The sequence below is a fragment of the Hermetia illucens genome, chromosome 6, assembly GCF_905115235.1.
Source record: "Hermetia illucens chromosome 6, iHerIll2.2.curated.20191125, whole genome shotgun sequence".
Taxonomy (NCBI): Eukaryota; Metazoa; Arthropoda; class Insecta; order Diptera; family Stratiomyidae; genus Hermetia; species Hermetia illucens.
The window spans coordinates 40,396,436-40,421,873 of record NC_051854.1 but is presented as its reverse complement, the minus strand read 5'-3'; the positions used below and the strand labels follow the sequence as shown (position 1 = coordinate 40,421,873).

The 25,438-nt window shown below is 43.5% G+C and overlaps 1 protein-coding gene across 25 annotated transcripts in view; it reads left to right on the top strand.

Moving 5' to 3' along the window:
- The window catches only part of LOC119658719 (glutamate-gated chloride channel), a 211,076-nt gene that overhangs the window by 160,133 nt on the left and 25,505 nt on the right, over positions 1-25,438 (top strand). For all 25 annotated transcript variants that reach the window (XR_005250276.1, XR_005250278.1, XR_005250277.1 and 22 more), the window contains one exon: positions 17,028-17,152. Coding sequence is in view for 22 of the 25 variants with exons in the window: in XM_038066354.1 (XP_037922282.1) it covers positions 17,028-17,152 (125 nt within the window). In the remaining 3 variants the exon portion in view is untranslated. The remainder of the gene's footprint in view (positions 1-17,027; positions 17,153-25,438) is intronic.

The window sequence follows — 25,438 nt, the reverse complement described above, 5'->3', positions numbered from 1 at the left end:
GTAGGCTATGGAATCGTCCATCCTCATGTAGGGGGCCAAAAATTCTTCGGAGGATTCTTCTCTCGAACGCGGCCAAGAGTTCGCATGGTAGTAGCCAACATAAAATAGAATGACAATACTCCTCATCACTCGTCATTTCTAGTGTATACTGCTCTCCGAGGTTTAGCATCTCTGAAAAACAACTTCTAAACTTTTTCAACACGCTTGATAAAAGATTTATTGTAGCTGAAGACTTCAATACCGAATACACGTATTGCGACTCGAGACTAATCTCGCTTAGAGTCAAAACCCTCAGGACTACCATATCAACGGATTATGAATTCGACGTATTAGACTGGCTTATTGAGAGCAATAAAATACCTGGCTTTATCGACTTTGTCATAACGAAGCATATAAAAACAATCCAACTACCCCCGCAACCTGATCTAAGCTCCGATTAGTCGCCAAAATATCCAAAAATAATTGACCAATTTATAGGAAAAAACAATGATAGCTGAGGCGTGAATGGCAACAGTTTTGAACTCCAAATTCGAAAAAGAATCTCTCAGCATCTAGGAAAGCGGTACAAGAGCCATTAACAAAGGAAAAATAAAAGATGTAAAATTCTCCTTTGAAAATCTTGCGCCTATACCAACCACGAATTATTTCATTTGGAAAGCGATGATGATGAAGATGTTAGCGAGCGTATTTAAAAATCAAATGGCCATGGGGACCATGGGATGAAATCACCCACGAAATTAACATTTTACCATTGAACAAATTCTAAAACGAAAAGTAAAAGGCTACGCGCAATATAGTCGACAAATAGAGGGAATGGTGAAACTAAAGTAAGTAAGAATTTTTCGAATGCAATTGCACCCACTTTCTTGTCATTATTTCTACCATTGCCTGCCATATGACACAAATAACAATAGAAATGGACAGAACTAATACAAATTACGGATAAAGTCTATATATATGCACCATAAACAAGGATTGCACCTTAAATGAGAAACGTGAAGTGCAATAGATAAGGCCCTCACAACTTTTGAGCAGCACATATCATCAAAGGCAAACACTGTATTCATCTAGGCTGCCTTGCTTAACCCTGCATTTGGTCTAGAACCAGCAAAATACACACATTAATCAGCAGCCGAACGATAACATTACGGATCAATTTTACTTAAAGCAAAGTATCTGCATCCACGTATTCACTTGCACTCAAAATAATTTTCCTCGCCGAAAGCCAGCCCAAAACCAGCACAAAGCCAACCTAAAGCAACCAAATGAACAAGCAACCACAACAAAAATAGATTCATAAGCGATGCTCGGCATCGGCATCAGCTTGGCATTTAACAACTACCGCCGCCAATTGTACTAAGAGGGGTGATGCTTTATAATTTGACATTACATTGCAAAACATTACTTTTCAGAGAATTGATTGTAATGCTTCGGCTTCGGCTTTATTCATGATCTTAACCTTCTATACAATAGCAGAACTTATGGCTGTAGATACCAGACTCATCTTTACTCTACAAAATTAAAATTTGCATCGCAAATAAATAAATTCGTTCTATGGTATGAATTACCCAAGGAAAAGTGCAAAAAACCTTGTTCAAAATTACTAGATCTACTTAACCTACTTAACTTAACTTGAACTACCTTAACCTAGAATTTATGACGAGCATAGGATATTTATTAGAGGGTTGCCAACAGTGCTACAGTTGTTCATAAATCTGACGGAGTTCGATAAGCATAAATCTTCAACATATTTGACTTTTGCCTCATTGTGCAGTTTTTCAGTTGAAAAGTCAAACGATTTGTTTAAAATTACTTTGAGGATTTTATTTTGCGCACGCTGAACTTTAAGTTTATGTGTTCTTGCACATTGAGACCAAACCGGAGCCCAGTATGAAATAATTGGTTGGATAACCATTCTAAACATAATCAATTTATTGTCTACCGATAGTTTAGAATTTCTGTGTAGCAGCGAGTAAAGCGAGCAAAATGATTTAGATATCTTCGAACAAATTGAATCAGTATGATCTTTAAATATAAGTTTTTTATCCAAGGCGACTCCTAAATATGTTAAGCTATTACACCACTTAATACTCTCCCCAAGAAAATTAGCTTTGCATAACTTTTTCGTAAAGAACACAGCTTGTGTTTTAGAAGGGTAAAGAAGGGTTCACTTTAATCTTCCACCTAAAATAAAATTGATACAGAGAATCCAGCTGGTTCTCAAGAGATGACATAATTGTTGAAGGATCGTTAGAGGAAGAAATAATGCCAACATCATCGGCAAATGCAGCTAGTTTACACCCTGGGGCAGTTGGAATGTCCGAGATGTAGATATTAAACAGTGTAGGGCTTAGTGGAGAACCTTGAGGAACCCCCGCTGGAATCGATCGATCTGAGGATTGTTTGCTACCTACTTTTACTGTAAACCTTCTTCCAGTTAAAAATGATAGTAAAAGCTTGACCAGATATATTGGAAACCTGAACAGTAATAGCTTGTATACCAACCCATAGTGCCAAACAGAGTCGAACGCTTTGTGAATATCTAAAGTAAGAAATCCTAAGGACTCTTTATCTTTGTCACCCCGTCTTGGTCACCCGAAACACCTGATGTGAAGTTGAATGTTTAGGTCTGAAGCCAAACTGAAAATCAGGTAATAAATTCGTTTGATTTAGAATCTTATTAACACGAGCTAGAATAACTCTCTCAAAAATTTTGCTGAGACTAGAAATTAAACTAACAGGCCTGTAACTGTCAGCCAGTTTTGGGTCTTTACCTGGTTTAACGATGGGTACTACCGTAGCCTCCTTCCAAACTTTTGGAAAATAAGAGAGCTTTAAGCAGCTGTTCATGATGAAATTATAGTATACAATCGCCTTTCTAGGAAAGTTCTTAACCATTGAGTTCGTTACCCGATCTGGACCTGGAGCCTTTTTTAGCTTTAAGTGCTTTATGATTGCCTTGATTTCTCTAGGGGAACAAAGTTCACGAGCATCGAAATTACAGAGTGAAGTACGCAGTTTTTCCACCCTCTCCTGAACGGTTTTGTTGAGCAAAACCGATCCTAAGTGGTCTGACGCTAAATGGGCTTTTTGGAACTGATTTGCTAGAAGTTCCGCTTTAGACTCATCATCGTAAATAATATCACCGGCGTTCCGCATGGGCGGAATAATTTTCTTCTTCTTTAATAATTTATTTAATTTCCATAATTTATCACTGTTTTTAGGAATTTCTTGAAGCATTCTACCCCATCGCTTGTTTTTAGCACCGAAGATTCGACTTTGAATGGCTTTGGTAAGCTTATTAACCACGGTTTTTGTGCTTCTGCTTCGAGTTTTCTGCCATTGACGCCGTAGGTAGTTTCTTGAAGAAATTAGGAATCTGGTTCCCTCATCAATGACTTGGTTTGGAAATAAATCGGCTTGCTCAGGATAGGATGCGAATTTTATGGCACTATTAATATGGCAATAAAAGGTACTAATTAGGGAGTCAATTTGGTCGGTAGAGCTGATCTTTGCTAAATTTAAATTTTTAAGCTGTATAATATCATTCAAGTATTTCTTAAATTTCAACCAGTTTATTCTAATTCTATCCACTGATTCGTCTGAATTTGATAGTGAAGTCTCAGAAATTAGTTGAAAGGCTACTGGTAAATGAGGCGAAGATAATTTGTCCCCTGTTACAGGTTGGTCGATGCTGATTCGACCGTTTGAAATTACAAGATCTAATGTAGAGTCGTATCCCTTAGGGTTCAAAAAGGTGGGTCTTGTGGGAGTGTGAATAAAAAGGTTTCTTTCACAAACAAGATCAAAAAGTATTTTGCCAGCCTTGTTCGCTTTTACACAGTTCCAATGACGGTGTCATTTTTACTAATCAGTAATTTAAGGTCGTTTTCAAACGCTTTTAGTTTCTGCACATTAAGCTTCGTGCCTGGAAAGTAAGCAACGACAATATTCAAATCCAACTCCTCTAGTCTTAAAGCAATAGTCTCAAGAATTTCAGTTTTGAACGCGGGTAATATTTTATGCTTGATGTTATTTCTTAAACTTATGGCAACCCCCCCCCCCCCCCCCCCCGCCTACTACATCTTGCCTATCATTCCTATAAGTCTTAAAACTAGGATGAAAGAGCTTATCTTTACTCTTAAGCCAAGTTTCTGTTAATAACAAAATATCAATATGATCACTTATTGCAAAGTCAAAAAGCTCATCGGACTTATTTTTAACGCTTTGTGCGTTCCATAGAACTACTTTAAGTTTATGGACCGTAAAGGAACTTAACAGCTAAGTTTACAATGACATTAAATTGGTCTGTTCTAGACTTGCAGTCTGAAAGATTTGTGATAAGCTCGGCTGACAGTTCTATCATTTGCTCTGGAGAAAACAGGTTACTCGCATTATTAATTGTATTTCTACTATTGGTCGTAGGCAGTCCGTTCCTGACTGCATGACTAAACGATGTTCGTGAGGGTTCAAAGTTCGACTTCGAAGCACTCTGCTGCAAATTCGAATTACCATGTAACTTTAAAGGAGGAAAGCTTTCATTGTTGAAATGATTGACGGCTGCGGTTTTGGTCGGCTGACGGTAACTTGAATGATTTCGTCTAGATGCGGCTCCCCTGACAGCATTTAAATACTCTTGACGCTTTGGGCAAGTAGGATCACTTGCTAAATGCTGAAGATTACAGTTAGCACACTTTAGATATGATCTAATTAGATCAGGTTGGAGTTTTGCATACTGGCAATCAGTTGTTTTGTGCGAAATGCTGCAAATTTGGCATTTAGTAGGCAGATTACAGTTAGAGCTACCGTGGCCGTACAGCTGGCAGTTGTGACATTGAGTGGGGCCACTTCGTGCATTACTATAATAACTCCAAGTGATAATTGTACGCTGAATTGATTTTATTCGACGGAGATCCGCTAGCTTCATCGTACCTTTTTCAAAATATAAAATGTGAAACACTTGCTCGGTGTAGCGGGATTTCGATGGTTCAAACTTTTTTACATCTAGACAGGTAATGCCATATTCGGTTTTAAGCAGCTCAGCCAGTTTGTTATTATCCATGCTGTGCAGGCCCGATAACAAAATTTTGATCGGCCTTTTGTCTGGTCGACAATAAGTAAAGAATTCAGTCTTATTTACTTTGAAGTGGTTAATAACTCGGTCAACGTCTTCGATAGTGTCAGTGAAAAGTTTCCGTCCGATGCCTGAATACTTAACATAGTATACAGTAACATTGAGTTTATCCATCGCCTCGTCAATTTCAGCTTTCTGTAGTTTCGGAAAGACAATAGGTGGAATTTTTACCTTCTTTTGAGTGGCGGTGACCACATTAACTGTATCGCTATCCACTGCCATTTCATTTTCATCTACTTGTAAAATGCTAAACCGTTTGGATGCTCCCGCCATTTCAGATGGTAATGGTGGTGGTCTTCGCAGAACTCTCAGTTTGCTTCGAAGATTATCATCCGGGGATTCATTCCCCCTTGTTCGCTTTCTACCACTTTCAGACAACTTTAATATTTGAGCATAAAACTAATTAGGTATATTAGCAAAACCAATACTAGTTATAAAATTTATAAAGTTAAAAAAGAAATTCGTCTAAAACCTTGAAAACTTTAAACACTTCAGAGTACGTCTGTACTGCTTGCACCCAAAGTAAAAACTGTGATTGTAATGCGATTATGGTAGGTGATGCGGTAATGCATTGATCTTAGATGATGCGATAATGCAAGATAATGTGCTGATGTTAGATGATGCGGTGATGCAAGATAATGCGGTCATTCTTGGTGATGTTTTTATCGCACTTGTTGATGGTACTATGATATTAGGCTTTAAAGTGATATCACTTTTGTGATATCACATACATCACCTACCCATCTCTAAACAGTGAACTGATTTTAACAGGGTTTTGTTTTCAACACAAAAGTGCGATACTCCAAACAAAAGTCCGATCGGCTTGGTTATTCCGGGATCCAAATCTCCCATTTATTAGTATATTCGAAGTTCTACTGTATTTGTATTTGTTCAGATGAGCTATATTCTCCTTGCTGCGTCGGAGGCGAGGTGAAAAATGACCATAATCGTAATCTGCAAAAAAGAAATATTTTTTGAAAGATCAAAATTTAGTCTTCTGAGAGTGTCACCAGGGAAGCCCTTTTTGAAAGTGTCACCACGGAGGATTTTTAGAAATAAAACAAAGGTATTTCCACTTATGAGAAGTTTACACCACAATGTAGAGAAAACCTTGTATTATTTCACCATTTTTTTTTTTAATTTTCAAGTGGATCACTCATATTAACAACTTGCTATAGAACAAACTACAAATCAAGATGATGCACTACATATTTTTAATTCCTCTTACAATATCGATTTTTTCGTGCCAGAAAATACTAATGCACACTGAAATTTAGTTGCTGATGGTATAATTTTTGCGAAATACATGTGCAAATGAATAATTATTAAAGTCAAAAGGTAAACTATGTTCTTTGAATATAATATTATAGAATAATATTTTTAAAAAATAATTACTAAAATCCGATATTGTTCCATATTAACCAAAAAACGATGATAATCATTCTTTTGCCAATTTATAATCCATAAACCTTAACGTTCGCGGTGGTTATGGTAGATGAAACTTCCACGAATGTCCAATCCGCGAACGTTAAGTTTATTCTCCTCTTTTATGAGCAGCTACATTTTATACACCAAAGACTAAAAACAAAGAAAAAGTTTTATAAAGCAAACGTATTTACTAAATATTAACTAATTAACATATATAGGTAAGGTTAATTGTTTTGCGATGTTGAAGGAAAGAAATAACTTGTGTTTCGCCTAATAATGAATCTCCATCAGAATTTCCACGTACGAAATTGTGACCGTGTCGATTTGGGTCTAAAAAGAACGAAATGATGATAATGAAAATGATTTGAAATAATTAAGATTTGCCTTTTCTATTCGCTATTCTATTCTCTCTTCTATTTATTAAGTTTGCAAATATCGATATTTCGGGAAGCACTTGTTCCCTTCATCAGTGTTAACAAGTCCGATCGGACGGTAATTTGAACATTTTTCTGGACAACCCTTCTTTTTTCATATTGGAACAGTGGTACTTTCCTGCCAGTCCGATGGTGTTCTACCTTCTTGAATATCCCGATTAAAAAATTCATACAGCCACAGTGTTGGGTCCAACTCTTCGCTTCCCAGAGCCCAGATGCGATGTCGTCAAGTCCTGTGGCTTTCCCCGATTTGATTCGTTTTATTGCCTCCTCGACTTCAGTTGCGCTGACAGCGAGTCCTTGAGTGTTTAACGTAGGTACCTGTCGTGGAGACTTAATCCTACGGTCTTCTTAAGACACGGATTGGTTTTGTGATCACAATCAAAGCACCGCTGAGACAAGCAACAACGGTACCAGTCTATACCAAGTGCATGGCTTAGCATTCATACTGGGGGATACAAGACCTACCTAAATCTCTACCGAACTATGGCACCGGTGTTGAAACGCAACACCACGCCAAGGCCCGAAGGTCTCTTCTCACTTGAGCATCACCAACAACCCCCATGAAGCTCCCACTAGGGGGCCAACCGCAAATAACCGAGCTGTACTCACATACAACAGGAATTCTCCCGAAGTATGAGAGTCCAGGGGCTATCCTGGTTCCTATGGTGCCAGTATACGGTAAGGTTTCGTGACCAATTGCCACTTCAGATGAGTCCCCGTGCAAACTCGGGTTTGATCGCCCTGATTAGGCCTTTGGAGCATTCGCCTTCTGCATCACGGCTAGCTAGTCAAAGTGAATACAGCGCCTCCCGGTGCCACCACTATCTAGGTTCTCCTCAGCCACTTGGTTTTGGTTCAGCCGCCACTCGCTGACAAGCGTAGAGCAGCTGCCTGCCCTGCACCGTCAACGCAAAATCATATAACATAGGCGACCCATACGTACAACATGCAAGAAAGAATCCCACATAAATGGATCTAGCAGCTCTCCTCCTTAAACCCCATTCACACCTCATCACACGCCTCAACATACACACCAATTTAGTCAAACGTGGCTTGAGCTCGCGCAGGTGCGGAACCAAGTACATGCTTTCCGTGATTGTGACTCCGAAGTATGTTGCTTTCTTCCGATATTTCATTGGAACTCCATTGAGTTTTACACATGGCGTACGACGTAGGTAGCCTTTCAGCATCATTGCGACGGTTTTTTCCGTTGAGACCGCAACACCGACTTTTAAAGACCACGAGTTAACGATGCGCATGTACTCAGTACCCTTCTGCTCGATCTTACGCCGAGTGTTCCCCCCCAACAAGAATTAGGAGATCATCCGCGTTGGCAACACATTCAGCAACGGTCGAAAGCTCACCCAACAGTTCATCCATCATCAGATTCCATATAAATGCACCTGCGATAGATCCCTGTGGACAGCCGCTCTCCACGTTCACCCACACACGCTCATTGACACCTTGGACGAATGCTCTTCTACCATGGAAGTAGCTCTTCACAGAGCCAATTCCTGCCAGTCGCACTCACGAATTTTGGACAACACAGACGACCAACTTAGGTAATCAAATGCGCTTTTGAAATCTACAAAGATTCCAAAGACCTATTTGCTAGGACAACGGACAACAAGATTCTTCACATCCATTAAGGTGTCTTCGGTGGACCTACCAGTACCGAAACCATACTGCCTGTCAGACGTCAGATGGGATGTTTTCACCTCCAGTCGCTGGACAATAATCCTCTCCAGGACCTTGCCAAGGGCCGGGAGAAAAGATATCGCCCTGTACGACCGAGGATTACTCTTATCCTCCTCTGGCGACTTCATGGCACCCCCCATGGCACCTGGTACCGTCTGCCTTTTCGCCCTGATGACGGCAATGATACTATAGTCATTAGCAGGCACGTGGCAAGTCTTTTCATCGAGAAATTACCAGAAGGCATCTTTCTCGGCATCAGGTCGACCTGCTTGTGGTACGTACGCGATTAAGAAGTGAATAGTGCGATCAGCTGATATAATGGTGAGCTTCATCAGCCGATCATCAAATGGTTCGACTTCTTTAATGGCATCACGGAAACCTTCTGAGATGGCAATGCCAACACCATATTGAGTGTGTGGGCTACCAAAATAAAGAAGTTTATAGTCATTTAGTCATTTTTGCCGCATTCGCGGTCAATGTCGCAGCTTTTGGCACCAGACCATCGGGTTTCTTGCAGAGCACAGATATCAATGAGCCTTTTTCGAAGGGCTCTTGCGAGTTTCTCGGTGTTTCTAGTTAGTGTGCCAAAATTTAGCGTGCAGATACGTATTTGTTTTGTTCGTTTTGTTCGGGCTAACTTGCTTACGTTGTTTGACGGTCTCCCCGCAGAGTTATTTATTATTGCACCTGCAGTTAATGCAGATTTACTGCTTCCACTCATACGGAAATATTGGGAATCCAAGACGTTTCCCAGAGAGTGGAAAAAGGGGATGATCGTTAAGATTCCAAAAAATGGCACCCGTTTTGAGTGTGACAATTGGATGCATGGACTTCATCAACAACCTACGGATCATTTTGGAACAAAAAGCGGAATTTAGATCTTCACTGTATCTGCTCTTCACCGATTTCGAGAAAGCTTTCAATAGCGTAAACAGAGGGGGGCATTCCGTAGAAACTTATAGCTAGTATTAGAGCGACATATGATGGTGCAAAATCTCGGAGGATTTTGAGGTCCTAGGCGGAGTGCGCCGCATCCTGTCGCCAATATTATTTCTTCTTGTTATCAGTGACGTTCTTCATGCTGCCCTGTGTGGAGGACATGGAGAACCACATCTGTTTACTCTTGCTTACAGGGTCATGGACCTAAGCCAAATGGCTCTGGATTTGGAAAGAGAGGCAAGTAAAGTCGGACTGAACATAAACATCCACAGAACCAACGTTCTCAGTCTGACGGGTCATCGCATCGTGGTAGCTGGAGCGCATTTCAGGTAACCGCGAGCGATGGCGCGTAGGTGTGGTTGACGCGCTATACCGAAATTATCAACTGCAACAATCTGGCAATAGACTATGCTTCCTCGGGTTTTTCCTGATTATCAGCAGTCACAAGCTTAAGAAAGCAAGCTGCCAAAAATCCTTCTCGAACTTCGTCGCAATAAGAGTAAAAACCATAGCAACTATACTCATACCCGCCGCCTACCATTATTGGTATGGTTTGTCCCCCCAACACTTATGTTGCGGCTTCATCAGCCCATCAGTTGTTAAAATTCCTGTAGGGTTTGCTTGAGAAGTGGTTTGAACATACAAATTCTGGGCAACTCTTCAAAGGTTGAGATCGAGTTAATCGCTGTTTGGTGTTAGCAGCAATGATATTAACCTTCCTTTTTAAGGTTTGTGTAAAACAAAACCTTATTAAAATCGATTTAAGGTCCGTCTGTCCGTATGTCTGTCTGTCTGTTTGTCCATCACACGCATTTTTCTCGGAGACGGTTTCAGCGATTCACACCAAATTTGGTGGGAAGATGGGAACTGTGAACGCTCACGCATACAGTGAGCTACATAATTCTATGTCGAATTTAAGGAGCGATCTACATACATGCAAAAGGGGGGTTTAAATTTTTTTTCACTAAATTTAGTCATGTGGGGTATCAAATGAAAGGTCTCGATCAGTACTTTTCGAAGCCGGTGTCAGTTTTGACATTTGTTGAAAAGGTGGGAGTGAGGGAGGTCGAAAGTGATTATTTCTTTATCGGACCCATTCTCAGAAGCCGCCCAACCGAAAAATCTGAAAAAAATCATGAGGCTGCCACAGTAATAGGCAGTATCACCTGAATGTGAATATTCTCACATAATATATGCATATATTACGTGCTAGGTACTAATGGGACAAATGCACACTCAAATGTCTTTATAAAAGAAATACACAAAACCTTTCATACCTGAAGCGTCCAACTTCCGGTTTCCCGACTTGTTTCATATTATGCAACATGGATTTGAGATGGTATCCTTGACAATATGCCCTTTATGCTAACAGTTTCTACATCGAATGGGCCGATCAATGCCCCTTGCATACCTTCTCATTATTCACATATGAGCAGCACTATAGTGAGAAAACCCAGGGCCAGAGTAAAAAGAAGTCACTCTACATTACCAAAATATCTGTCTAAACCTGTTAAACTCTCTATGCGGGGCCGCAGAGAAAACTTCGGTCCTCTCGTCAGGCCTGCGCTGACATTGAAGAAACAGGCTCAAGATAAACGGTGTAGACAGATCTCAAGATGATTGTGTTCTCCATAGCATTATCAGGAATTCATCCCACGGGATCGGAATACCACGTATGTTCAAAAAGTAAGGTGAATTTTTATTTTTATAAAAAAAAAGTATTTATTTATTAATCAATATTTATATTGTCCCCTTCAAAGTAATCCCCCTCAGATATAATACATTTGTGCAAGCGTTTTTTTCCAGTCCTTGAAGAATTCCTAATAAGCACTTTGGCTCTTCCAGCGATGCAGTTTTTATCTCGTCAAATGTTTCAGAGCACTTGATTCCATTTTTTTACACAAAATTTGATGCAAATTCTTTACTAATGGAAAATTCCCGAGCACACTAAAACACGTCTAACTTTTCTATCTGTCAAAAACAAACTAAGTATGAAACTGTGCACATATAGTATGTATACCAACACACAACAACCAAAAATTTCGATATTCGAATGTATGCCCGCGTAATTTGAAAATTCATCTTACTTTTTGAATACACCTCGTATACCAATCTCTTGAAAGAATTCTTCGCGTGTATAGTCTTTGAATTTCAATGTAGTTAAAAACTTATTGGGCTCTTTGCTCTTCCAAGTTAGATACTCCTAGAATTAATCGTTGTCGTCCTCACATAATAATGCCCTTCCAGGTCAGGCCTTTCAGAATTTTTTGCGTAAATTTTGATGAAGAGATTCAATTCGCCTTAGTTTAAGTTAGAACTGGAATAGAAGCGAAATAACAGATGTGTGTGTGTGTGTGTGTGTGTATGGTGGGGGAGAAGCTACAGCTTCTGAGCACTCAGGCCGTGTTGGCCCATTGTACTCGCCTCCCCCGTCTAACGGATTATTCCGGATTCGATAACATATCGCAAGATTTCCGTTAGTGGATGTCGCAATTGGAGGACATCGCCACCAAAGATCTGATGGCTGATGTGTCCATAGGCGGGGCATTCACATAGGAAATGCTCCGTGGATTCCGCTTCCTCATTACAGGAGGGACACGTATCATCTTTGGTAATTCCTAGTCCGAAGATATGCCCAGCTAGTGAATTATGGCCTGTCAGAATGCCCACAATACACCTGCAAGTCCTCCTGCTTTTCGACAGGATAAACTTTGCGGTACGTATGTTGGGTTCTGGCAGGAAAAGTTTGGTGTGTCGAGCAGCATTTAAGCTCTGCCACCTGTCGTTATGGGAAACTTGTTCCCAGTTTTTGAAAACAGATTTAGCCAATGCTACTGATACCTCAATTGCTGGCTCCGGTCCCGGCATAGGGGAGATTGACCCCTCTTTCGCTAAAGCGTCCGAGATTTCATTTGCCTCTAGGCCACAGTGACCAGGTACCCAGAGTAGTTCCACCGTATTGAATCTAAACATAGAGTTCAAACGGTTTCTGCATTCCTGAACGATTTTCGAGGTGATCAAAGGACTGCTCAATGCCCTCAGTGCAGCTTGACTGTCACTGCAGATTGCGATGCGCCTGCCTTTCAACCGCTCGTCAATCACCCAGTTTGCCACCCTTAGGATCGCATAAACTTCGGCTTGAAAAACCGTTGCATATTGTCCCAAGGGAAAAGCCCACTTCTCGTTTTTATTCGAGAGGTAGACTCCGGCTCCAGAACCCTCTTCTGTTTTTGAGCCATCGGTGTAGAAGACTTCCGTATATCCCGCCACGCATTCTCCTTGGTCTTCCCAGTCCTCACTACGCTTCAGGGTAACTACATATCTTCTACCAAACAGATGTATGGGGACACGAGAATCGGAAGGCATTGTAAGAACTGGATTTAGTCCTCCCAGTAACTCTTCCAATGCTCTGTGCCCCCCACATCCGTTGTTTTCCCATAGATCTAATCGAATTAGCCTATGAGCTGCTCTCATTGCAGTGCTTTGAATAAATATATCCAGGGGCTGCAAATTGAGTAGTGCATTCAGCGCTGCGCCGGATGTCGTGCTCATGGCACCAGTGATACCCAGACACAGTTCTTTGCAGTGCGTCTAGTTTACGGTGAAAACCTTTTTGTCTCACCTTAACCCACCACACTACGGATGCATATACGAACATCGGCCTAATGATGGCAACGTATATCCACATTACCACATGAGGCCTGAGTCCCCATGTCGAGGCAAAGGTCCGTCTGCACAGCCCATAAGCTGTGAGAGCTCGTTTCATCTTTACCTCTACATGTTTGTTCCAAAGAAGTTTTTTATCTAGAGTGATTCCCAGATATTTCACTTCTTCGGAGAGTTGAAGGGTAGTACCCCTCATCTCAGGGAGACAAAGTCCATCCAGTTTTCTCCTTTTTGTGAATAAAACCATTGTGGTTTTATTTGGATTAACTGACAAACCATGTCTAAGGCACCAGCTGTCTATCAAATCAACGGCACGCTGTATATTCCTACACACCGTTCCAAGATCCCGATCAACAGCAAGTACAGCCACGTCATCAGCATAAGCTTGAGCGTGTATTGGCAAATTTTGCAGTTCGCATAGCAGTGAGTCGATCAGCATACTCCACAGAAGCGGCGAAAGCACACCTCCTTGGGGGCAGCCCTTCGTCGCTTCCGTAGTCAGGTAGCGATCGACCCCTACCTCAGCGCACAACAGTCTTTGCGTTAGCATAGCATGGATCCACTTAATTAAAGCATCATCAACACCATGCGCTCTGGCGGCATCACAAAGTTTTTGAAAAGGGGCACAGTCAAAAGCTCCTTCAATGTCCACGAACACCCCCATCGCGTACTCACCATTCAAAGTTGCATCCTCTATCTTTGTGACCAAAGAATGAAGAGCAGACTCACAGGACTTTCCACGTTGGTAAGCATGTTGGTTTTCACTAAGTGGGTGTGACCTAAGTGCGTTTCCACGAATGTGACGCTCCACCAGTCTCTCCAAACCTTTCAGCAAGAATGAAGTCAAGCTGATCTGTCTGAAGTTCTTTGGATTAGAATAGTCATCTTTCCCAGGTTTCGGTATGAAAACTACCTTAACCTGTTGCCAAGAAGAAGGCACGTAGCCCAGAGCAAGACATCCTCGAAAAATATTTCTTAGAGGTCGCTCTAAATGCTCCATACCCTCCATTAGCATTGCCGGATAGATGCCATCCATGCCAGGTGCTTTGAAATGTTCAAAGGACAGTATGGCAGCTCTCACCTTTTCATGGGTAACAACCGCTTTCGCAGTGTTCCAGTTCCCCTTGCAACGCTTGCGTGTTTAAGGGGTTGCAAGAACCGTCAACTCTCCCCCTACCACTTCTCTCACCCGTTCTCCCGGGTGGTGTACTTCCAGGAGGGTCTGTACTGAGTCCAGTCTGGAGGTCGTAAAAGTACCGTCGGGTTTTCTAAGAGAATCCAACTTGGCCGACTCATCCCTTTTGAGGACTCTACACAGCCTTGAAGTCTCCCTTTCGCCTTCCAGTTCCTCACAGTACGCTCTAAAGGAGTCTCGTTTCGAGCACCTCACGAGCCTCTTATATTCACGTTGTGAGTTCCTGAAATTTAAGCAGTCTTCGTCCTTGTTACTTTTGCAAGCACGATTTATAAGTCGCCTGGTTGATTTCCTGAGTTTTTGCAGTTCTCGGTACCACCAAGGAACCGTTCTACCGCTTTGGCCTCGGGAAATAGGACAAGCCTCTTCATAGCACTCTAAAAGTGTACCGTTCAGAGTTTTCAATTCATCTTCCAGCACCAAAGGAGTCCTTAGTCGCCTAGGGAACTGTACTTTATTGCCAAGAAGTTCATTGAAATTTGCCCAATCCGTTTTCCTAGGGTTCCGTCTTTGTACTGCAGACTGTTCGCCCGCAATAGTCAAATTGAATTCTAGATATCGGTGATCTGACAATGAGACCTCGTCTAGCACTCGCCAATGTGTAATCAACTCTAACAATTTTGGGGTACAGATTGTTAGGTCAATTACTTCGCTTCTTTTCGGTCCCACAAACGTAGGAACGCACCCTACGTTTGCAGTCATAAGACCAGCTGAAGTGATGAAATCAAATAGCTTCTCTCCTCTTGGATTGCATTTGCTACTGCCCCAACAAATATGTTGAGCATTCGCATCGCAACCTATTAAGAGTTCGAGACCACTTGATTCTGCATACGCCACCAGATCCCTCAGTTCTTGCGTCGGTGGAGGATACAAAGAATCATAGGGTAAATAAGCGGAGGCAACTATGATGTTTTTCCTCTCGCCAATTATCTGGTATTGTATGATGACCGTAGCTAAGTCCTGGGAACAATATTGTATCATCATAGTTGCCTCTAACCGTCTTCACATCAGGACGCAAGCTCTCGGTCTTATGGATCTTTCGTCGTAGAAAATCCTAGCCCCCTTTGCTGATCCAATGCCATAGATTCTGTTAAATCGAACCCACGGTTCTTGCACCAGAACGATATAGGGGAAATCCTGCAGCTTTGTCATTCTCGCTGCCAACAAATAGGAGGGAGCTTTGGCATGCTGCAGGTTGATTTGACCAATCTTTATGTTTTTCGACATAAACTTAGTCTATTGTCTTATGGAAAACAGTTAGAAGCGTATGCGGCAGTCCGCGTATGACGGGGTTTCCCCCACACCGTACCGCCAGAGACTCGATCCCCTCGTGAATGATTTCTCTGAGAAAAGCCGTACTTGGAAGTACCGCAATTCCCATGTTCTCATCCACGAAAGATCTCATCTCATCCCGCAGAGCATTCGTCTGTTCTCCACTTAGCACCTTAATTGGTTTGCGGTGTCCGGGTTGCATAGATTCGATCACTCGAACTGGCATCAAGTCAGTTCCGTTCACGTCTCTGGCTTCCCTTCCTTCCGCCTGTTCCTTGGAAGGTGCTCTCTTCTGCCGTCGGCTTCAGGCCTTTCCAGGTTCACGGTGTCCGGACCGCTTGGATCGCTGGTGCGGAGCAGAATAAAGCGTTGTCCGCAGCAGATGTGTTGGTCTTACGCTTCTTGCGCGCATTACCGCTGACAGAAGAGTCTGGTGCGTCCAGTGTGGATCTTACCGGGGTTTCCAGTTTGTCCCCATCTTCCGCCGGAGATTCCGCTTCCTTGTGTCCGATTTCTCTGGGTGTTACCGCGCCTAGTGGTACAGCCACGTCCATGTCCTCATTCCCAAGGTGCTTCATCTTCCTTCGCAGTGCTCTCTTCTGCCGTCGGCTTCAGGCCTTTCCAGGTTCACGGTGTCCGGACCGCTTGGATCCATTTCCACACACCGGCGTTAAACCAGTAGCGTTCACGTCACCAGCTTCCCGTTCTTCTCTTCTTCTCTTCCTGGTAAGGATGAAGGAGAAGGTTCTGACAGGCAAAATTCGGCCTTAGTCGGATTTCCAGTTTCTCTCAATTTGAAAGTTTCCGTACTTTCCTTTCTTGCTAGTTTCGCCGTAGGAACTAAATGCAAACTTTCCATTGAGTTGGAAAGCATACCTTTTACAGATTGATCCATAGAGGGGTATGAATGTGGTGAGGCGGTGGGGCTCGACATGATTGCTCATGGTCGGGGGTGGATTCGAAGTCTGTGACTTCTTACCACTTGGAGAGTTTAAATCCTTTGTTTGCATATTCATGTTTTGTACACCCTTAGTGTTGTAGTAAACTACTACAGGCTCCCCCACCACGACAAGGTGGTGTCCGAGGGGGAGGAAATAGCAGATACTGAAAATAGAAAAGAGGAGTTTAGATTGATTCTATAAAAACGTCGGTGTGTTATTTTTTTGGTTCATCCGATCTACTTTGTCGTATGAGTAAGAATAAAAACGAAATAAAATTAAATATTTTTATAATTAAAATACTCTATAAATCATTTTAGAAGCCGTTAGTTCGTCATCCAGGAGATCCATTGGCACTGGAGAAGTTACGACAGTGTGAGGTCCACCTACGACCAACAAAACGTCCGCACTGTTGTAAGACGTGGTTAGCGAAGTTCCCTACGAGGTAATAGCTTTTATTTTGAAGATTTTCTTTTTGATGTTGTGATGATTTTTCAAGTTTTGATAATTTTATACTTCAAGATAAGATCGCCTACAAAACTTACATTCAGCTGAAGTTCAGAGTGTATCTTATTATACCTTGTTTACATATTGAATTCTTTATGTGATTTTACTATAACAGTAATGTTTAAACGATTTCAAATAGACTAGTTTCATTATTATAGCGTTCTGAAGTTTTCAACTCTCTAAAAGTAGATTAGTAATGGTTCTTTGGAAGTTAGTTATTATCAATTTATTTGCTAGTTGTTTCGATTGCCTAGACCTCGGTGTGAAAAGCCAATGCAAGTTAGTTTGAGTGATGAATTAATGACTATTGGCATTTCCAATTCAGCTTTGAGCAAATCAAATCAATAATTATTTATTTAAAAAATCCGACTTTATGGCGGAAAGATTCTTTGAAATTTCGAATTGCCTGGCATACACTTCATTTTCAATACCGAAAATTGGTGAAACGGACATGTACATACCTTCTGTATAAAAAGTACCCGGAACTAATTGAAAAGACACAAAAGGACACATAAATTTAAATTTATTCATCAAAATTTATTTGGTTTTCTTCAAAGTAGTCCCCATTGTGTGCAATACAGTTGTGATAACGGCTAACCCAATCTTCCATCTTCTTTTTCTTCAGCCTTTGTCCCGTTCACAAGCGGGGTCGGCTCGTCGTGATCGGTTTCGCCATTTGGCTCTATCGAATGCCTGATCTGGGTGCAATCTCGAGGCTTTCAAATCCCCATTCAGCGTATCAAGCCACCGTTGCTTAGGTCTGCCTTTTGGTCGTTTACCATCGATTTCGATGTTCAGACCAATCTTGGCAAGTGAATTCTCGTTTGCACGAATTGCGTGACCATACCATCGAAGACGCCTCTCTCGCAACTTTTCCACGATCGGTGCAACCCCATAACGATCGCGAATATCCTCATTTCGAATGTGATCTAAACGGGTGACGCCACTAGTCCAACGTAGCATCTTCGTCTCCATTACCGCAAGACACCGTTCATTGTCTTTTATGGTCGGCCAACACTCCAAACCATAGAGAGCGACTGGACGGACGACATTGCAGTAAATTTTAGATTTGAGACGTTCGTTGATACGTCGATCACAAAGGACACCAGTTGTGGAACGCCACTTCATCCAGGTAACCCAACCTTCCATACACTTTGCATAGTCCAAAGAAGGTGTGACCTACAATTCACGCTGCGAATTCTGTTTAATGTCTTCAATTGACACAAAACAGGTTCCACGGAGAAGGAATTTCAGTTTGGAAATAAGAAAAAAGTCGCATGGAGCTCATCTCCTGTAATGATGCGTTTCAGCAAATCTGGTTCACAGGAAATCATGTCTTCAGCGACCTTTTTCCGATGCTCTTTTTGAAAAGAGGAGCAACGCGTTAAAAATCCATGAACTGTCATTTTGTCAATACTCAACCCACGAGCCAACTCTTTAACACTAGAATGATGATTTTCAAGCACTAATTTCCTTATTTTGTCGATACCACCACTGACCATAAGTAGAGGTTGAAGGCCGACCGGATCAGCACGAAAAATTTTGTTTGCTACACAAAATTTAAGCCAAATTCTTTATTCAACTTTGTCATCCAGAGTATGTTGTTGTTGTGGGTTTTGTTGTCCCAGCAGGCTAACTGAGATGGCGAAGTTGTCTGGCCCAACCCACGATGATCGTACTTGGGACGAGAATTGGTCAGGGCTTCCACCTATGTGTGCCAGCTGTCACTCGGTTTTTGGGCACTGACTCTGTGTTACCAGACTCGTTGTAGGTTAGATAACCCACTTATGTTTCAATACATTTTGTACCAACACTTGCAAGCTGGCTGGTTTGACGATGAATGTAAGCTAGCAACGGAACGGAAGAATGCCGCATACCGAGTAATGTTGCATTCTCAAAGAACGCGGGCACGTGCAGAGACTTATCACGAACTCCGTCGAGCGGAGAAGCGACTTCACAGACGGAAAAAGGAAGCCTGGGAGAACCAACAAGTCCGTGAACTAGAAAAGTACAAGGAGCAACCGCACCAGGCGCGCAAGTTTTACCAACAAGTCAGCAGGATGAAGCCTTATACACCTCGATGCTCATCCTGCCGAAACAAACAGGGAAATCTGATTTCCGACAGAATGGGCATATTAGAGCGATGGGTTGAGTACTTTGATGAGCTACTGAACAACCAGAACATCGGCGAGTTGGAGGTCCCGCCAACGTCCGCCGCAGCTCCGCCGCCCGAACGGCGGAACTACAGCGGGCGCGTGTGGGATTCACACCCACTAAAACCCACCCCCGGTCTCTCCAGCCCCAGCCCCGCGGGACCACCATTGAGGTATTACTTCGCGGGGTAGGTTTGCTCTTAGGCACTCATCCTTCTCCTATTTCCAGCTTTCCTCCTTCTTTGTTCCTTCAGCAACTCCTCCTGCATTTGGATGATTGCGGAGCCAACCGCAAGCCACTTCTCCTCGGACTCCAGCATCTCAGTAACCAAGCTCTCCGGGGTCCCGCTCCTGCCCAGCACCTGGTTTAAGCTCTTTCTCTCCATCGCAAATCGTGGGCAGTGAAACATCACATGCTCTGTATCCTCCGGTATACCATCGCATCTGGGACAGTTCGGAAAATCATCCAACCCAAAGCGGTGCAGATACTGCCTGTAGCAACCACCGTGTCCCGTGAGGAACTGGGTAATGTTGTAGTTGGTCTCCCCATGTTTTCGCTCAAGCCACACCTTAATGTTGGGAATGAGCCTGTGCGTCCACCGACCTTTCGCAGACTCGTCCCATCTGCGTTGCCAGAGATCAAGCGACTCTGACCTTGCCGCACTTCTACGCTCTGCATGCCCCTCCATATGTCTTGCATTGTACAGGACACTCATTTCTTTGGCCAGAATGTCAACCGGGATCATGCCTGCCACCACCAATACTGCCTCATCTGATGTGGTTCTAAAAGCACTGCAAACCCTCAAAGCCATCCGCCGGTAAACCGAGTTCATTTGCTTCCGTCTCTGAGAGCTTGCAAGCGCCTCTGCCCACACAGGCGACGAGTAGAGCAGGATGGAGCGCACCACTCCGGTTAGCACCAACCTCCGGCAATGTTTCGGCCCACCAATATTTGGCAACATTTTTGCAAGTGCCGTGGTGGCACTGGCTGCCTTTTGGCGTGCATACTCTAGGTGCTCCCTAAAACTCAATTTGGTGTCAATTATTACCCCCAGGTATTTGATAGCCGGCTTTGATACGATCGTATGTCCACCGACCTCCACTTTTACAGTGTTATTTTTCCTGCGTTTCGTTATTAAGACCGCTTCCGTTTTCGCGTCCGCCAAGGTCAGCCCGGCCTTTTCTAGCCAGGACTTTACCGCTCTCACTGTTTCTGTTGCGTAAACCTCCACATCTTCTGGGTGTTTTGCTGCAACAACCACAGCTAGGTCATCAGCAAAGCCGACAATCGTAGTCCCCTCTGGGACGGGAAGAGCAAGCACCCCATTATACATGATATTCCACAACAGGGGACCAAGTACCGATCCCTGTGGTACCCCGGCTGTGATAATGTACTCTTTGGGACCCTCATCCGTCCCGTACCAGAGAGTCCTCTCTGAGAGGTAGTTTTCCACCAAATTCGCTAAGTATCCGGGGGCACCTATGTCAGCCAACGCCCGTTTAATTCTATTCCAGTTGGCCGAGTTGAATGCGTTTTTGACATCCAACGCCACCACGGCACAGCAGCCGCCAGAAATCAGTGCATCTTTTGCCAGGTTTACCACCATGCCAATTGCGTCCACCGTAGAGTGGGCGCGTCGGAAACCAAACTGGCGTTCCGACAAACCATTGCTGGCTTCGACGATGGGCAGGAGTCTGTTGTAGATGACTCTCTCCATCATCTTTCCCATTGTATCCAACAGGCAGATAGGACGGTACGACGCTGGGTTTCCAGGTGGCTTGCTAGGCTTCGGAAGCAACACCAACTTTTGCTTTTTCCACTGGACAGGGAATATTCCTTCTTTTAGGCACGCCTCGAAGCTGTTGGCGAAAAGGTCGGGTCTAGTCTTCACTGCCAGTTTCAAAGCTCGGTTAGGGATGCCATCCAACCCTGGGGCCTTGTTGTCACCGAACCTACCACATATTTCCCGCAGCTCCTCCACAGTTACAGGCGGTATTATATCGTCATTTAGCTGGAGAAAACTTTGCCTTCCCCTATTTTCGTGGTGAGGGAACAGAGTGGTAACAATCTGTTCCAGGAGGCGCGGACAGGTCACCTGGGGTGATTTCCGCAGCCTTTTCATCACCACTCTGTAAGCCTCTCCCCAAGGGTTTATGTCGGTATGGTCGCACAGCTGTTTGAAGCAGTTCTTTTTGCTCCTCCGAATGGCTTCCTTTAGGCGGCCACGCAATTGCTTGTGTGCCTCCTCTCGACCGTCGCCACCGGGTTTTCCCCCTAAGCCTCTGGCAAAGCCTCCTTGCCCGAAAACATGCGGCTCGCAAACTTGCGATTTCGTTGTTCCACCAGTAGTTGGGTTGCCTACTGGGGAGCAATCGCCTTCTGGGCATAGTAGCATCGCATGCTTCCGTCACCCATCGAGTGATCTGGATGGCTTTCTCTCCAGCCGTACCATTCAGGGATATGTCGGATTTGAGCACCGCGGAAAACGTGTCCCCCTCGAAAACTTTCACTGTCCAGCCAAGCATACCACCCGGCATTTTGCGAAAACTCTTTTTTGAGCTCGATCCGCCCTTGATCTCTATGCAGATTGCCTGGTGGTCGCTGTGAGTATAGTCCTCACTGACATGCCAAGCGATTCTACTGGCTAAAGTGGCACTCACGTATGTCAGGTCCACTATAGACCCCAGGCCCCTTCCCCGGAAAGTGTACGAAGACCCAACATTCGCCAGTACCACGTCCAGCTCCGCGAATGCTTCGAGGAGAACACGTCCCCTGACATTAGTTACCCGGCTGCCCCATTCAAGAGCCCACGCATTGAAATCGCCTCCTATTATGATCGGCCAACGTCCTCTTGCATCCAAAACAAGAGCAGCAAGCATCCGCTCATACTCGACGAGTGTAGCGCTGGGTGGAGCATAGCAGCTGTAGATGTGGATACCCTTCACCTTCGCTCTGATGAAGCCCTCCTCCGGGTGCTCCATTATTTCCTGGAAGGCTTGATCTCCACAAGTCCACAGCGCTGCTTGGCCCGTTTGGCCTTTGACCCAAACGCTACCACCGCGGTTTCGGTATGGTTCACTTAGGATGGCCACATCGATGTTTTTCTCGCGGATGGTTTGCGCGAGTAGATCCTGCGCTGCCTCGCAGTGGTTGAGATTGATTTGTATCAACCTCATCTGCGATTTGTGCTAAGGGCTCTCCTGTAACGAGGTATTATCTGTCTCATACATAAAAAGGGAGATATCACACAGTGCAGCAATTATAGAGGTATCACGTTGCTGAGTACCATCTATAAGATATTCTCCTCTATCTTGCTAGGCCGGATAGCCCCATACGCCCAGAACATCATTGGCCCATACCAAAGAGACTTCACTCCAGGCAAATCAGTAACAGATCAGATTTTCTCTGTGCGGTAAACGATGGAAAAACTGTTGGAATATGGACATCAGTTGCACCATCTATTCATCGACTTTAAAGCCGCCTATGATAGCAAAGCCAGGGTAAAACTGTACACGGCCATGAAAAAATTCGGTATCCCGATGAAATTGATTAGACTGACCAATGTGCGAGGCCAGATAAAAGCAGCAGGATCACTCTCAAGACCATTCGACATCGACAACGGTCTACGACAAGGGGATGCGCTATCATGCGTCCTCTTTAACCTGGCCCTCGAGCAAGTGATCCGTGATGCTGAGGTAAATGGAAGAGGTACGATCCTCTTCAAGTCCACCCAACTACTGGCTTATGCTGACGATATCGTCATCATGGGAAGAACCACCCGAGACGTACAAACTGCCTTCATCCAGATCGAGCAGGCGGCGCGAGATCTTGGGCTGCACATCAATGAAGGCAAGACAAAATATATGGTGGCAACGTCAGTACCGAAGACGAATCAACCAACAACATCAAACCGCACTGGTCAAACACGAAGAAGAATAAGGATAGGAGAATCCAACTTTGAGACCGTTGACAATTTCTCCTATCTAGGGTCGAAAATCACAACCGATAACAGCTACGATGATGAAATCCGCGCACGGTTGTTGTCAGCCAACAGAGTCTATTTCAGCTTACAAACACTGTTCCGCTCGAAACGTCTCACCATAGGGTCAAAGCTCTTACTGTACAAGACAATGATCTTGCCAGTCCTCATGTATCCCTCGGAAACTTGGGTTCTTAGCAAGAAAAATTGCGAACTCTTGGCCGCGTTGGAGAGAAGAATCCTCCATGAGGATGGACGATTCCGTAGCCTACACAATGACGAAATCTATGAGCGATACCATGACCGTCCGGTTGTGGATAAAATCCGGCTCAATAGGTTACGGTGGGCGGGTCACTTAATCCGTATGGATGAGGATGATCCCACCCGGAAAGTCTATAAGGGCAATATCTATGGTAGGAAGAAAAGACGAGGCAGACCCTGCCTAAGATAGACCGATGGCGTAGGTCAGGACACCAGACAGCTTTTAGGGATATCGAATTGGTGGACCTCGGCGCAAAACCGGGATGTTTGGAGTTCCTTATTAAGGCAGGCCTAGAGCGGATACCGGTTGTTGCGCCGTTGATGATGATGATGACTTGCAAGCACAATTGTGACGGAGCCTGTCCGACCAGGCAGGACATGTGATACAAATTTGGACACTATTAACGTTTTTATATGATTGTGGTTAGATTTGTTCGAGATTTTGTATTAATTTCCACTTCACGGTTGTTATTATGTCAGCTTATATTAGTTTTTATGACTTTAGACAGACTTAAGTGATTTGATTTATTTGCAACCAGTATGTGCTAGTTAGTATTACTTATTCACATTGATCTTAACCAGGAAAATGCAATAGGGCGTATATGGGATGAATGGAATCAACTAGGAAGGGGGTTTGGGATAGGAAATGCCTTGTGACCTGCGATATTGATATTTTCTTACAAAGCAAGGAAAAAGACGTATAAAATAAAACGTAAGAGTAGGCGCATAGTCCTAAAGCTTCTTCTTGATTCTTTTAAGAAGCTGATCAACTCCTCAATCTGGAGTTCCTTCTTTTAAAAAAATCCTTAGGGAGTCGAAACACTCTTTCCAACTGAATTTATTCTTAACCACACTGTGCCTCCTACACTCAAAAATAAGGTAGTCTATTGCCAATCTTTCGAAAAAAAGGTTTGCTATAAACATTGTTTGAGAAAATTTGAAATTGAAAATTTTTACAATTGTTATAATATTTGTTGAGATGGAAGCTGGCAAAATCTTTGCATTTTAATCTCAACGTTGCCTGGTATTCATCTTGCCAATCCTTCTTAATTTGTTCAACATAATTTCACTTTTCGCTAGGTCACCACAGTATTCAAGAAAAAGTTAGAATTCGCTATTATTTCCCAGACAATGGGGTGTCTTATGTCTTGCGTCTCCAGAAGAGTGCAAGCTTCTTGGGAGTCTGTGATTATTGCTTTCTTCTTTCTTAATCTGTCCTTTGCCACTTGCGTGTCCATCTTTATCCCCTTCAGCTGATGTTGTTTCATCGGTACCTTATAGTGCAAAAGCCCTATGCCTGAGTTCGGTTATTTCAATCATTTCTGTTCCCATTCCTTCCCTGACAATTTTTAGCCATGGTGGACCAAACTATAGGAGTAATGCGCAGATGTGCTGAGTCTTAACAGCTACAATAGCGCCTTTCTGAACTTGTGGGCGGTTCGCCGGCCAGAATATGAGCCACATGAAGCAGTGACGACTTAGTTAAACCTAAGTATTTTTTCAACTGAGACGCCACAGTCGTGGCTATTCTGTTATCCAGATATTTGAGCACCAAGAACGTGGAAGCAGCAGCATAATCAAGCACTAGTCTCACAATGGTCCTAAACAGTTTTACAGCTCTCTCAGGTTTTAACCCCCATGAGGTACCTGTGCCAAAGTTTACTACCCTCGAAGCCTGTTTCGCCTTTACAATTGCATTATTGACGTGATCTTTCAGGCAGAGGGATTTCATAATTGTCCTGCCCAGAAATGTTAATTATTTCTCCTAAAAGCAATAACTCTAGATCTATCTCTGTTCACTGCGAGTTCCAGGGTGTTACATTTACTCAC